General features: G+C 44.9%; 1 protein-coding gene across 1 annotated transcript in view; it reads right to left on the minus strand.

The window, feature by feature from the left end:
- The window catches only part of PLA2G4A (phospholipase A2 group IVA), a 109,478-nt gene extending 102,089 nt beyond the window's left edge, over positions 1-7,389 (minus strand). Inside the window, exons 1-2 of the mRNA XM_049777570.1 lie at positions 7,282-7,389; positions 2,011-2,092 (exon numbers count right to left, since the gene is read on the minus strand). Of these exons, the coding sequence (XP_049633527.1) occupies positions 2,011-2,092; positions 7,282-7,389 (190 nt within the window). The remainder of the gene's footprint in view (positions 1-2,010; positions 2,093-7,281) is intronic.
- Between the last annotated feature and the right edge of the window lie 7,927 nt (positions 7,390-15,316).

Below are 15,316 nucleotides of genomic sequence, written 5' to 3' on the forward strand. Positions count from 1 at the left end.
CTTCCCAAGGTGCCTACATACCAGGCCATAGCAGGGACTGCTTTGCATCAGAGACAGTGACAGTTTTCAAAGTCAAATTAGGTACAGAGTGCATGGGCATGGCTCAGGCTAAATTCAGACTTTGCTAACCCAACAGCCGGCCTGAGCTGTACCCTGTGCTTTTCTGCAAGGCCCCAAAGCAGCTGGTGCCAGGGACCTATCAGAGATGGTGAAAGGGAAGATCCAGGAAAGAGAGACTGTCAGGGGCTGGGCATGTGTGGTGCAGGCATGAGATGTGGGGTGCAGAACCTAGTCAGATGGGAGAGATGACCATCAGTGACCATCCCAGCTTGGCCACCAGGCTCCATCCAGATGCTCTAGTCTCATATGGGTCCCCCTAAACTAGCCTTGCCTAGTCTTATCTAAGGAGATAAGGTGTTGCCAGGAAACTGCCTAGCAGAAAAGCTTGGTGTCTGAGCCCACTTTCTGGTCTGGTCACACATAGCCTTTTATTGGGTCCAGTGAAGCTCACAGATTCCTCCTGGCTTGGTGTTCTGAGGCCAGAAGAAGGGGGTAAAGAGAAGGTAAGAGTACTAGCACCAGCCCTGCAACCTTTTGTTCCTCCAGGCATTTATCAGCCTCTTCTGGAGGCTGAGGGGCTTCAGATCCCATGTCTACAAAGTAGACCTAAACCTAGGCCTTTAAGACAGGCTGCTGGGCATGAGGAAGTAACTTCTGTGAATCAATCTTGGTTTTATGGCTTCCAGAGCCCAACCTCCACCCTGTCTGTCTGCTTCAAAATATAACCACAGGGTCTGGGGCGATAGCACAGCAGGGAGGACACTTGCCTTGCACATGGCCACCCTGTGATTCGATCCCCAGCATTCCATATGGTCCCTGAGCACCACCAGGAGTTATCCCTGAGTGCAGAGTCAGGAGTTAGCCCTGATCTTTGTTGGGTGTGGTCCCCAAACAAAACAAAACAAAATTAAAAATATTCTAGCTATATTCGTATATAAAAGGCATGTTCACTTCTAAATGTAATCAAAGTATATTTTTGAGTAGTTTGTTTTTGAATAGCTTGTTTCAAATGTTTTTCCAGAATGCAGAAGGACGGTGGTTGGAATCCCGGCATCACATATGGTCCCTTGAGCTTGCCAGGGGTGATTTCTGAGCATAGAGCCAGGAGTTACACCTGAGCACTGCTGGGTGTGACTCAAAAACCAAAAAAAAGAAAAAAAGGAAAAAAAAGAAAAAGAGAGGCTAAGGAGATCATGAAGTGAGAAGGACTCTCTCTATCTGCAGGTGGCTGATCCAGGATCTATCCTGGGACCTGAGCACTGCCTAGAGGGATCTCTGAGCACAGTAGGTTGTGGTGGGAAAAGAAAAGAAAAAGAGAAGAAATGAAAAGAAGAAAAAGATAGAAAAGAAAATGGGCAGCACATGAGGTCCTGGCACCTGGCCTCTTGCCCACTCCAGAGTGCCCAGGAAAAGTATTGGCTGCTAAGTCCTCTGCCTGGGTTCTGGCCACATTTTCTCACTGGGGAAGCAGCTGTCCAGGTTCCTCTCCAGGTGACAAAGCAAGTGACACCTAGGCAGAGCCAAGTCCCACAGCCTATCCAGGAAACTACCTGTCCCACGGAGCCAGCCTGTCCCCTGCCTATCACCACCACCAATTCTTGCACTAGACTTGGGGCTCGAAAAGGCTGGGCCAGGGCCCCTCTGGCCAGATTAACTCAAGCCTGTCCTCTGGCGGTACCTGCCTCCCAGGAAACTGTCCCTGCACCATTTTCAGGGTCACTGTCACACACAAGAAAGAGAATCCACTTCCAGCCCGGTAGGCCGAGTTCTGATTTCTATCCCCTGCTGGAAATTCTAGAGCTGAGCAGAGGACAGTGTCTCAGGGCTAAGGCCAAATTCCCTAGATAAAGGGTGAAGAAAGGAGAGGGCCTGGCTTGGGGGGAGGGAGAGGGGGCGCTTAGGGGGAGCTCTACTCTGCACCCTGAACTAACGGGGAGTGGAAACACTTACGCATGTCACCGAAGGCGCCCTTGGTCACTTTGGTGGCACGGAGTACCCCCACGGTGAGCTTGTGAGAGTACTGATGTTCCACCTGTAGAGAAAAGACACAGTCAGGGCCAACCCGGGGTGGGGTGAAGGACACAGAGATAGGAGGCACCACACGTACCAGAAACATCTCCCAGCCTGCGCCTCTGGACTCCTCTCCCTTTTCTCCTCTCCTGCCTGGGAGCTGAGCCCCAGCTTAGATCCTTCAGGGGAAATGTCCCAGGCTCAGCCCCACAGCGGGAAGATGAAAATGAGGCACTGAGGGACCAGGGCCCCTTCAGAGCACAGTAACACTTTGTGTCCCAATCAATGACCAGAAGAAGCTTCAAAGTGCTGGTGGAGCAAGATGTTTGCATGATCTGATCAGCCTCGTTTGTTTTTATTGTTTCTGTTCATTGAAAGTCTTATCTCCCGCCCCCCTGGGCCACACCCAGCATAGTTGAGGGCGTTCTCCTGGCTCTATGCTAAGGAATAGCTCCTGGTGGTGCTGGAAGCCAAAGGGGATGCAGGAGACAACCCAGGTTGGTTCTCTGCAAAGCAAGCTCTTACCCCCACTGTTCTATCTTTCTTCTAAAGCTCTAAGTCTTTTTTCTCTCTTGCATGAAACCTGTGTAGGACAGGTTTTAGAGTTTCTGTTTTTATAGTGTTTGGGTTTTTTTTTTGTGTGTGTGTGGGGGGGTTCTGGGGGGCAGAATACCCTATGGTGCACAGAACTCCTGGCTCTGTACTCAGAGATCACTGGTGATATTCAGGGGACCATATGGGAGTCTAGGAATCGAAGCCAGATAGGCTACATGCAAGGCAAATGCCCTACCTCCCTGTACTATCACTCTGGTCCCTCAGTCTTTTTAAACAGCAATAATAACCAGCTTACTAATATTAATTTTAAAGTGTTGGTCACAAATTAATGCACAAATGCAATTTTCTAGTCACATGCTGAGCTTTACCCATCACAGAATCAATACTAATATAATAATTGGGAATATAACATAAATACAAATAATAATAACTTATTAAAAACTTCTCCTAAAGCACTGAACCATGTTAGTCATCCAGAGGAAAAACATAAATTCCAAGTTCTGGGAGCAGCTGAGATTGAAGTGGTGGCTTTTATCTAAAGCTCAGGTACTTTTTGCTTAATCTTAGGAAGGGACCACATTTTTAAGCTACTGTTTATTAAATGAAAATAAGTATAGGGACTAATATTATCTTTATTAAATTTGCAGGCTTGCTTAATGTTTAAAAACTAGGACCATAGAACAGCAGGGAGGGTGCTTGCCTTATCGCAGCCCACCCGGGTTTGATTCCCCCATATCCCGTAAGGTCCTGAAACATGACAGGAGTAATTCCTGAGTGCAGAGCCAGGAGTAAACCCTGAGCACCACCTGGTATAGCCCCAAAGGAAGAATAACACTGAGACCTCACTAAGAACAGTCTGGAAGCTAGGAGGCAGAAATAACTGTAAAAAGAGGGGCCGGAGTGGTGGCACAAGCAGTAGGGTGTTTGCCTTGCATGCACTAACCTAGGATGCACCGAGGTTCAATCCTGGCGTCCCATATGGTCCCCCAAGCTGGGAGCAATTTCTGAGCACATAGCCAGGAGTAACCCCTGAGCGTCACTGGGTGTGCCCCCACCCCCCAAAAAAACAGAAAACAAATCGAAAAAAGAAATAGCTGCAAAAACATAAACAAGCTGGGAATAGGTACAAAATTAACCTATCCTTGAGTAGTATTGAACCTGTTGTGGGCAGGATTGTGGCCATATCCGGGGGTGCTCAAGAAGCACTCCTGGCAGGCTCAGGTCCTCTGTGGGGTGCCAGGGATAAAACCAGAAATGGTCATGTGCAAGGCAAGCACTTTAATCTCTGTACTACTTTGCCAGGTAAACTTACTGACCAATTAGCAGAGAGGAAAAAAAACTAGACTTCCCTCAATAATTTCTAAAGCTGTCAGAGTAGGATTTGGCCAGATGTTGTGCAGAACATCTAGAAAGGACAAAGTCTCTCTTTTCTTAAAAAGACAGAGAGATAAGTATGGTCAACTCTGAGTAGCCCAAGTTTCACTGCATCAAAAGAAATAAGGGCTCCTGAGGAGTATGGATTCCATGTCTGTCCTCTGCCTCACCAAAACAAACAAAAATATCCACCATCATGGGGTCGAAGCGATAGTGCAGGGGCAGGGCATTTGCCTTACGTATGGCTAATTTAGGATGGACCATGGTTCAATCCCCTGTGTCCCAAAAGGTCCACCGAGACAGGAGCGATTGATTTCTGAGTGCATAGCCAGGAGTAACCCCTGAGCGTCACTTGGTGTGGCCCAAAAACCAAAAAAAAAAAAAAAAATCAAAAAACACCAACCCACTAACAGAAATCAAACCCACTACAAGGCTCAACAGCCCTCTCTGAGAAAAAAGAGAAAGCTGGGAGGGGATGGCCCAACTCTGAAGCAGGAACCAGACTGACCAGGAAAGACATGGTGACAGACAAAATGACAGCCATGTTTGTTCCCAAAGCAGAGTTCACCGGGATCATCTCAGCAGCTCAAAGCTCAGACTTCCAGATTAAACAACACACTTGAGTCCAGCCAGAGATATCAGTCCAGAAACTAAGATGCTGATGTGCACGCAGCTGACCCCAGTTTAGTCCCCTACATGTACATGATCTCCTGAGCACCCTCAGGAAAGATCCCAGAATCTACACCATGTGTGGCCCAAGCATCCCCCTCAAAAAAACTAACAAGAGGGCTGGAACAACAGCACAATGGTAGGGCGTTTGCCTTGTATGCATCCATCCCCAGATGGACCCAGTTTGATTCCCAGCATCCTATATAGTCCCCTGAGCCTGCCAGGGAGGAGTATTGAGTGCAGAGCCAAGAGTAGCCCTGAGCACCACCACTGGGTGTGACCCAAACCTCTCCTCACAATAAAACTAACAAGAGGCTGGAATGATAGGACAGTGAGGAGAGTAGCTAGCCTTGCATGAAGCCAACCCAGGATTGTTTCCCAACATCCCATAGGTTCCCCTTGTCATAGTCAGGAGTGATCCTTACGCGTAGAGTCAGGGGTAAGCCCTGAGCATGCTGAGTATGGCCCAAAAACTTTAGCAAAAGAAACCAAAAAAAAAAACAAAAACAAAAACTTCAAATAAATATATAGCACATATGTCAAAAAAAAGTCACAGGGTGGGTGGGGTGGCCTGAAGCAATAGGGTAATTTTCCTTTCACACGGCTGATCCAGGATGAACCTCGGTTCATCCCCGGCATCCCATATGGTCCCCCAAGCCAGGAGCGATTTGAGTGCATAGCCAGATAACTCCTGAGTGTCACCGGGTGTGCCCCCCACCAAAAAAAAAAAAAGTTACAGGGAATTTTCTTTTTACTATTGGAACTAAAAGAAAAGAAAACTATATGGGGCTGGAGAGATAGCACAATAGTAGGGTATTTACCTTGCATGTGGCTGACCCAGGAGGGATCTGGTTCAATTCCCGGCATCCCATATGGTTCCCAGCCTGACGGGGCGATTTCTGAGTACAGAGCCAGGAGAATTTCTGAGCTCCACTGGGTGTAGTCCAAAAACCAATCAATCAATTAAAAAAAAGAAAAGAAAATTGGGGCAGGAGCGGTGGCACAGCAGTAGAGCATTTGCCTTGCACACGGCTGACCTAGGATGGACCGCAATTTGATCCCCTGGTATCCCATATGATCCCCCAAGCCAGGAGCGATTTTTGAGCGCATAGCCAGAAATAATCCCTAAGCATCTTTGGGTGTGGGCCAAAGATGTTTTTTTTGGTTTTTTGGTTTTTGGGTCACACCCAGCAGCACTCAGGGGTTACTCTGGCTCTACTCTCAGAAATCGCTCCTGACAGGCACAGGGGACCATATGGGATGCCGGGATTCGAACCACCGTCCTTCTGCATGCAAGCAAACATCCTACCTCCATGCTATCTCTCAGGCCCTGCTCTCCCCTAGTTACTAAATAGGAATATCATTCTTCAATGTGGGGGGGAGTCACTGGCATCTCAACTTGAGTGAGATGTTTACACTCCCCCTGGAGGAGCCAATCTTCCCTCCTCCCCTCTCCCCTTCTCCTCTCTCCCCTCCTTTCCCTACCCTTGTCTTTCCTCCCTCTCTTCCTTTCTCTTCTCATCTCCCCTTTGGTCTCCAGGTCTCTGTTTTCTGCTCCCTTTCCCTCCCAGCTCCTGTCTCCCCTCTCCCCTCCCTCCTTTCTATCCTCGTCCTTTTCTTTCCTTTCTTTGCTCCTTTTCTTTCTCTCTTCTTTTCTTTCTCCCTCTCTGCCCCTCTCCACTATCTTTCTCTCTCCCTTTTCTCTCTTTCTCTTTGTTTTTCTTCCTTTCTCTCCTAGATCTCTCCCTCTGCTCTGTTTCTCATTTGTTTTCTGATTTTATTTTCCACATCCAATGGTTCTCAAAGCTAACTCTTGGCTCAGCCCTCATCATCACTCCTGGTGGGGATTGGGGTACCCTATGTGGTGCCTGGGATTAAACCCAGGTCTACAGAGTGCAAGGCAAGTGCCTTCCCTGTTGCCCTATCAATTCTATCCCTATTTTCTATTTTTCTTCTCTCAAATTTCTCTAAATATATTACATCAAATACAAAACAATAAAAGTTATCCATAGATAGGTACAATATAAGCTCTCATGTCACCTCTAAATCATTTTCCAGAAGGCAGAGAGATAGTAAGGTGGGGGCACTTGCATCGCACATAACAGACCTAGATTTGATCCCTCATATCTCATTGGGTTCCCAGTTCGTCCCTCCAGCTCAGTTCTTTGATGAAACCTTCCCATATTTTCTGAGCCAATGCCACATGCACTCTCAAGTGTGTAGCCTGACTCTAACCTGGACAGAGAGCTTTGGTTTTTTTTTTTTAATCTCAGGGATGATGAAAGAGAAAGTAATTTTCTTTGTTTGGGTTTTGGGGTCATACCCTGTGGCCCTCAGAGCTTACTCCTGGTTCTGTGTTGAGAGATCATTCTCAGTGGGCTTGGGGATCTCTATGAGAAGTTGAGGACTGAACCCAGTAGGTTGTGTAAGAGCCAGGTGTCCTCCAGGCCCTGAGAGGAAATGACCTGAGTAAATCCCACCCAGTGTCTCCCAGCAGAAACACAACAGTGACTCAGCACAATGCCAGACACTAGCTGGCACGAAATGCCACATTTCTACTGGGAGGTCAATCTAAGGTGATTTTCCGAGAGGAAACCCCAGTGAGAAACTAACTTGGAGAGCTTGTCTCCAGGCCTTTTTCAGTGAAAATCCTTCACTAACTTTTTCCACAAAGTCTTTCCCGTACTGTGGCAGCATCTGAGACACATTCTGGAAAGCCATAACTATTAGCTTACACTGGAAAGATGGTGTGTTAGGGAAAAAGCTCATCAATTTACAGCAGGTCAACAAGACACTCTTCCTAACCTGTTAATATTTGTTCTTTTGGTTTTGGTTTCAGTTTTGTTTTTAAAGAAGGCAAATTTACATGATTTTCCTCCACTAGATGCCATCAGCTAATTTTAACTCAAACTACAGATCAATAAAGATCAGAATCCATTTAAGACCAGAATCCATTGCTCAATGCCATCGACAAAGCGCAACCTCAAATAGATCTTAAACATTTGTTATTTAGCTGCATTTATGTCAGTATCATTTATCTTGACACTTTTTGAGAGAAGACATTTCTGGTTTTACTTCGTTTTACATTAAAAAGGAATTAGCTTATCTCCTTAAGATTTCTAGGTCATGGGGTCAAAGAGATAGCAAGGAGGTAAGGCGGTTGCCTTTCATGCAGGAGGTCATCGGTTTTGCCTTTCATGCAGGAGGTCATCGGTTTGAATCCCATGGACGTCCCATATGGTCCCCGTGCCTGCCAGGAGCAATTTCTGAGCCTGGAGCCAGGAATAACCCCCTGAGCACTGCCGAGTGTGACCCAAAAACCACACACACAAAAAAAATTTCTAGGTCATGGGTTCACTAGATTGACCAATGTTCAAAACTCCTAATTTAGTAAGAGAATTATTCTATTATCTTTAGGAGACTTTTAAAAATATCATAACCAAAACTGTGACATGGATTCTTTAGTCTCTTCTTCTGCCTCATATTAAGAAACTTGCAGGAAGGCCGGGCGGTGGCGCTAAAGTAAGGTCGCCTGCCTTGCCTGCGCTAGCCATGGACGGACTGCGGTTCGATCCCCCGGTGTCCCATATGGTCCCCCAAGCCAGGAGCAACTTCTGAGCACATAGCCAGGAGTAACCCCTGAGCGTTACCGGGTGTGGCCCAAAAACAAAAAACAAAAAACAAAAAAAAAAAAGAAACTTGCAGGGGCCGACGAGATAACATGGAGGTCAGGTGTTTGCCTTCCATGCAGAAGGTCGGTGGTTCGAATCCCGGCATCCCATATGGGCCCCCCACTCCTGGCGCTGAGCATAGAGCCAGGAGTAACCCCTGAGTGCTGGGTGTTACCCAAAATCAAACAAACAAACAAACAAAACAAAAACAAAGACAAAAAAAGAAACTTGCCACGTGAAAAGTAAGTCCACACACACGTATGCACACCTAAGTGTAAAATATATATACTTGAATGTGTAAAATACATATACTTTAAAATGTTGACGTATACTACATGTATGTATCTTTATAAAATTAAGGTAAATGGGGACCAGAGAGATAGCACAGTGTAGAGTGTTTGCCTTGCAAGCAGCCAACCCAGGATGAAACAGTGGTTTGAATCCCCGGCAAACCCATATGGTCCCCTGAGCTTGCCAGGGAGTAACCCCTGAGCAGCACCAGGTGTGATCCAAAAAAACCAAAAAAAATAAAAAAATAATAAATAAAAAATGTAAGGTAAATGTAAAGTGCATATGCATTATAGTCAAGAAATTTTCAAGCACTTTTGTTTAGGAGGCAGGGGGGCCACAGTGCTCAGGGCATACTCCTAGCTCTGCACTCAGGAATCAGCCCAGGCTTGAGGGACCGTCTGCGATGCCAGAATCAAACTTGGATTGGTAGTATAAAAGGTGCCCTATGTCAAATACTATTTTAATCAGGAATACTGGAGATAATTCTAGCATGAAGTTGTCACAAAAAAATATTTGATGATAGGGGAGCCAGGGAGATGGTACACAGGATAAGAACAACTTGCTTTGCAGATAGATAACTTTAGTTTGATTCTTGGTACCACAGGGCCCCCTGAGCACTCCCAAGTGTGCACCCCCCAAAAAAATATATTCAGGAAAATATATAAATATCTTAGGTTTTAAATGTTTATTTAATAAAATAATTTACATAAATTTCCTAAGGGCTATAAATCTTACCTGTCTTTGGCTAAACCTTCACCACCCAGAGACATATAGCTTTTTTAAATTTTATTTTTTATTTTTAATTATGAGAACAATGATGCAAAGAGGAGAAGGTAAAGTTACAGTGGAAGGACAATCGCCCATAAACAGAGTTCTCAAAAGAAATCCCCTTGCTGATGCCTAAATATTGAACTTACAAAGAACATTAAGAAAAATAAGGCAGAACCCATGTACAATTACTTTGTCCACAGAGACATATAGTTAAAGCAAGGGAATCTGTGGGAAGCTGAGCATGAATCACCCTGAAATCCACCCAAAGGAAGAACTCTCAACTCACTCATTCCTTTCTCATCTTTCTACCAAGTGATGTGACCTTAGCAGCTGAGCCCTGCTGCTAAACTGGTGACTGTTTACGTGGGGGGCTTTCGCCCTGGCTTTCCCTTCAAGCCCTTCTCTGATAGAAAGGTTTTTCCAGGATATATTTATCATGTTAAGTTCATCAAAGTTCATTGGAAAATTCATGCCCCTGTCATAATTTCACTTTGCCACAAAGTAAGGATGAGTCCCTTCCGGGAAAGACCATATAAACAGCAAATGACTTACTATAATTTGCTGATAAGATCTATAAATGGACATTTAGGGTTTCAATGGACGGGAAATTGCTTCTCACTTGAAAGGTTTTCAACTGGCTTCTTTGACAACCTACAAGAGAAATAACCACCATTGTTAAAACTTCCTCTAGGAAGTAACCGCCCCAATTGGAACGGACAAATCAATGGTCATGAACCCCAAAGAGTGAAAGTCCTCTTGAGGGACTGAAGTTCTCAATCACCCACTTGAAGGGGTCCAACAAATAATTTAGGGAAAAGTAAAAATATTTTGGTATTACAATTGGACTTCCATGTTTATTTGTTCAAATAGAGGATGGGTACTTATTAGAAAATCCCATCATTTTCCGCCCAGAGTATAAGAAACTCATTAAAATATGGGAAAGTTAAATTTTATTTGTATCATTTATAAATGAACATCTCTGTGCCACATTTTTTTTATTTCTAACCCAGTTCATATTATGCAATTAAAAAAAATACTAGCATCGCCTTGGCTACTTATTCAGAATTCTAAATATGAACCAAAATTAAATTCCAACTTTTATATTGGCATTTTAAAAAAAATTTGTCAGACAAGAGAGATAGCATGAAGGTAAGGCGTTTGCCTTACTTGCAGAAGGATGGTGGTTCGAATCCCAGTATCCCATATGGTCTCCTGAGCCTGGCAGGAGCGATTTCTGAGCGTAGAGCCAGGAGTAACCCCTGAGCACTGCCGGGTGTGATCCAAAAATAAAAAAAGAAAGAAATTTGTGGAACCAAAGAGAGAAAAGAGCAGACAAGGGGTTTGCCTTGCACACAATCAACCCAGGTTCAATATCCGGCAGCCCCTTGAGTACCACTTGGAGTAATTCCTGAGCACAGAGCCAGGAATTAGCCCTAAACACTGCCAGCTAATGGCCCCAAGCCAAACTATATATTAATATATAATATTTTAGTTTATTCAGTGTATTTAATTTTTACTTAAGTTCGAGGACCACACTCACTGGTGCTCAGAGTTATTTCTGCCTCTGTACCCAGGGATCACTCCTGGCAGCTCAAGGACCATATGCAGTATCAAATAGAGCCAGAACCTGCAGTGTGCAAGATCAGCGCCCTATCCACTGTATTCTCTCTGCAGTTCCCCCCACCCCCTTTTCCACTAGATACCTCTGGTATACAACACTGCAGAGAGAACCAAAGAGACAATACAGCTGGTAACTGCACATGATTTACCCAGGTCTGATTCCCAGTATCTCAGCACTACCAGGAGTGTTTCCTGAGTACAGAGCCAGGAAGAAGCCCTGAGCACTGCTGGGCCCAAAAACCAAAAGAAAAGGGAAAATAAAAAACATGTTTTAGTACTAAATTGCATCTCATTTTGTTTTTGTTATGTTATTTATTTATTTGTATGTTTATTATTTTAGATTTGGCCATACCTGGCAGCACTCAGGGATTTTTCCTGGTTGACAGGCTCAGTGGACCATATGTGATGATGGGGATGGAACTCAGGTTGGCTGTATGCAAGGCAAGCACTCTGCCAGCTGAGCTATAGCTCTGGTCTCTCATTCATTTTGTTTTTATTTTTATTTTACACCCCTTTCCTGAGAATTTACATCTTCAGAGAATAGTCAGGAAATAAGTCCTCCCAGAAAGAAAAACATTAAAAACATTTTCAGGGAGGGACTTCAGAGCATAAAAACCGGCTATCCTTTGCAAAAGCTGGCTCCCTGTGTGTGACACCAGGCGGGGAAAATCCGCGAAAGTACACCGGCCCAGTGGGGCTCAGCTGTGAAAGACTGTGAGTGTGACCTGTCTATGTCTGTCTACTGTCCTCTTGCGTGAAACTCTTGCAAGTGGGGCAAAAAGAGCCTCCAGAAACCTCGCTCGCCCAGACGCCATTTTCAGGGAGGGACTTCAGAGCATAAAAACCGGCTATCCTTTGCAAAAGCTGGCTCCCTGTGTGTGACACCAGGCGGGGAAAATCCGCGAAAGTACACCGGCCCAGTGGGGCTCAGCTGTGAAAGACTGTGAGTGTGACCTGTCTATGTCTGTCTACTGTCCTCTTGCGTGAAACTCTTGCGAGTGGGGCAAAAAGAGCCTCCAGAAACCTCGCTCGCCCAGACGCCATTTTCAGGGAGGGACTTCAGAGCATAAAAACCGGCTATCCTTTGCAAAAGCTGGCTCCCTGTGTGTGACACCAGGCGGGGAAAATCCGCGAAAGTACACCGGCCCAGTGGGGCTCAGCTGTGAAAGACTGTGAGTGTGACCTGTCTATGTCTGTCTACTGTCCTCTTGCGTGAAACTCTTGCGAGTGGGGCAAAAAGAGCCTCCAGAAACCTCGCTCGCCCAGACGCCATTTTCAGGGAGGGACTTCAGAGCATAAAAACCGGCTATCCTTTGCAAAAGCTGGCTCCCTGTGTGTGACACCAGGCGGGGAAAATCCGCGAAAGTACACCGGCCCAGTGGGGCTCAGCTGTGAAAGACTGTGAGTGTGACCTGTCTATGTCTGTCTACTGTCCTCTTGCGTGAAACTCTTGCGAGTGGGGCAAAAAGAGCCTCCAGAAACCTCGCTCGCCCAGACGCCATTTTCAGGGAGGGACTTCAGAGCATAAAAACCGGCTATCCTTTGCAAAAGCTGGCTCCCTGTGTGTGACACCAGGCGGGGAAAATCCGCGAAAGTACACCGGCCCAGTGGGGCTCAGCTGTGAAAGACTGTGAGTGTGACCTGTCTATGTCTGTCTACTGTCCTCTTGCGTGAAACTCTTGCGAGTGGGGCAAAAAGAGGCTCAGAGGAGCACGGCCGCTCCGCTTCGCTACGCGGCCGTGCACTCTTTCTAAGGAAAGAACTCCATTGCAACAAGAAGGAAAAATCACACTAAGAACGGCGCTATATCACAGAAGCAAACATTTCTCTCTGGACTGTCTTCTCTGTTGCATGCTCGGGCGCCTAAGATTTGACCCAGTGTGAGGCTTCATCCACGGAGGACTCCCCTCCCTTAGAGGCAAGTCAGCCCATCCAGAAAGGGAGGAGCCAGAGGAGTGTGCTGCCTACATCATATAGACAATGAATACCACCACAACACGTAGAAAAACCCACAATACAAGTGTGACAATGGGGAAACAACGCAGGCCAGCATCAGACATAGAGAATGAAGATGACAATTCTGAGGACCAGATAATGACTGAACAACTAATCAACCTCTCCGATAAGGACTTTAGACTAGCAATATGGAAGGTGCTCAACAGACTCCAAGAAACCATGGATCGAGTTGAACAGAACACTAATAAGAACCAAGAAAATATGAAGGCAGAAATGACAAAACTCCAAACTGAAATAACATGTCAACTAACAGGACTGAAAAAGTCAGTAAACGAAGTGAATGACAAAATGGATAAGCTCTGGGACAGGGTATCAGAAGCTGAGAATAGACTTGGTGCTGTGGAAGATGAGATACATAACAATTCCATACAGCAGGAGAGATTGGACAAAAAACTTAAAGCAAATGAGCAGACAATGGAAAAATTAGTCAAAGAATGGGAACAGATGAAAATAGAAGTCTATGATAAGATCAACAGAAACAACTTAAGAATCATTGGAGTCCCAGAGACCCAGGAAGAAAATTTCCAGGAAGAATCAATGGTCAAGAACATCATTAAAGAGAAACTTCCAGAGCTAAAGAATATATGTGATCAAATCCTGCATGCCCGAAGAGTACCAACCAAAAGAGACCCAGAAAAACCACCCCAAGACACATCCTAGTCACAATGACAAATCCCACAGATAGAGACAGAATTCTGAAAACAGCAAGATCAAAAGGGGAAATCATGTTCAAGCAAGCTTCCCTGAGATTTACAGCAGACCTGTCACCAGAAACGCTCAATGCCAGAAAGCAATGGTGGGATATTGTGACAAGACTGAATGAAATGAATGCTTCACCCAGAATACTATACCCAGCAAAACTCACTTTCCGGTTTGATGGAAGAATACATGGTTTCACAGACAAAAAACAGCTCAGAAACTTCACAGACACAAAACCAGTCTTAAGAGAAAAACTGAAAGACCTAATCTAAGACAAGACTACCCAAAAGACACACCAAATTTTGAAATAAAGATGGCGTTAAATCCCAGGACAATTCTTTCTCTCAACGTCAATGGACTAAATGCACCAGTTAAGAGACACAGAGTGGCTAAATGGATCAAAAAACTCAATCCAACCTTCTGCTGCCTACAAGAAACGCACCTGAATAGTCAGAACAAACATAGACTCAAAATAAAGGCTGGAGAAAAGTTATCCAAGCAAACAACACCCATAAAAAAGCTGGAGTGGCCATACTAATATCAGATAATGCAAACTTTATACTCAGGAAGGTTGTAAGGGACAAAGACGGACATTTTATATTAATCAAGGGGTACGTAGAGCAGGAAGAATTCACTCTCCTAAACATATATGCACCGAATGAGGGGCCAGCAAAATATTTAATACAACTGTTGACAAATCTGAAAAATAATATCAACAACAACACAATAATTGTGGGGGACCTTAACACGGCTTTGTCAACACTGGACAGGTCAACCAGACTGAAACCCAACAAGAATATACTAGACCTGAGGAGAGAAATGGAAGAAAGAGGCCTAGTGGATATATATAGGACACTCCATCCCCAGAAACCTGGATACACATTCTTCTCCAATGTACATGGGACATTCTCCAGGATAGACTACATGCTGGCACATAAAACATACCTCCATAAGATCAAGAGGATAGAAATTTTGCAGACTACCTTCGCTGACCACAAGGCTCTGAAATTATTTGTGAACTCCAAAGGGACTCAGAAGAAACACTTTAACACCTGGAAGTTAAACAGCCTCATGCTCAATAACCAGTGGGTCCGAGATGAAATCAAGGAGGAAATAAAAAGGTTCCTGGAAACAAATGACAATAAAGACACAAACTCTCAGAACTTATGGGACACAGCAAAAGCAGTACTGAGAGGAAAATTTATAGCTTTGCAAGCACACATCAGGAAGGAAGAAGGAGCTTACCTGAGTAGCTTAATGACACAGCTAATAGAACTAGAAAATGCTCAACAAAAGGACCCAAGAATAGGAAGACAGAAGGAAATAACAAAGTTGAGAGCAGAAATCAACGAAGTGGAAACTCAAAAAACAATTCGAAAGATCAACGAAAGCAGAAGTTGGTTCTTTGAAAAAATAAACAAGATTGATAGACCACTGGCAAACCTAACAAAGAAAAGAGAGAGAGAAACTTGATAACTCGTATCAGGAATGAAAAAGGAGAGATCACTACTGATATGACAGAGATTCAAAGGGTAATCAGAAACTACTTTGAAAAACTCTACGCCACTAAAAATGAGAAC

Source organism: Suncus etruscus, chromosome 7 (genome assembly GCF_024139225.1).
Source record: "Suncus etruscus isolate mSunEtr1 chromosome 7, mSunEtr1.pri.cur, whole genome shotgun sequence".
Taxonomy (NCBI): Eukaryota; Metazoa; Chordata; class Mammalia; order Eulipotyphla; family Soricidae; genus Suncus; species Suncus etruscus.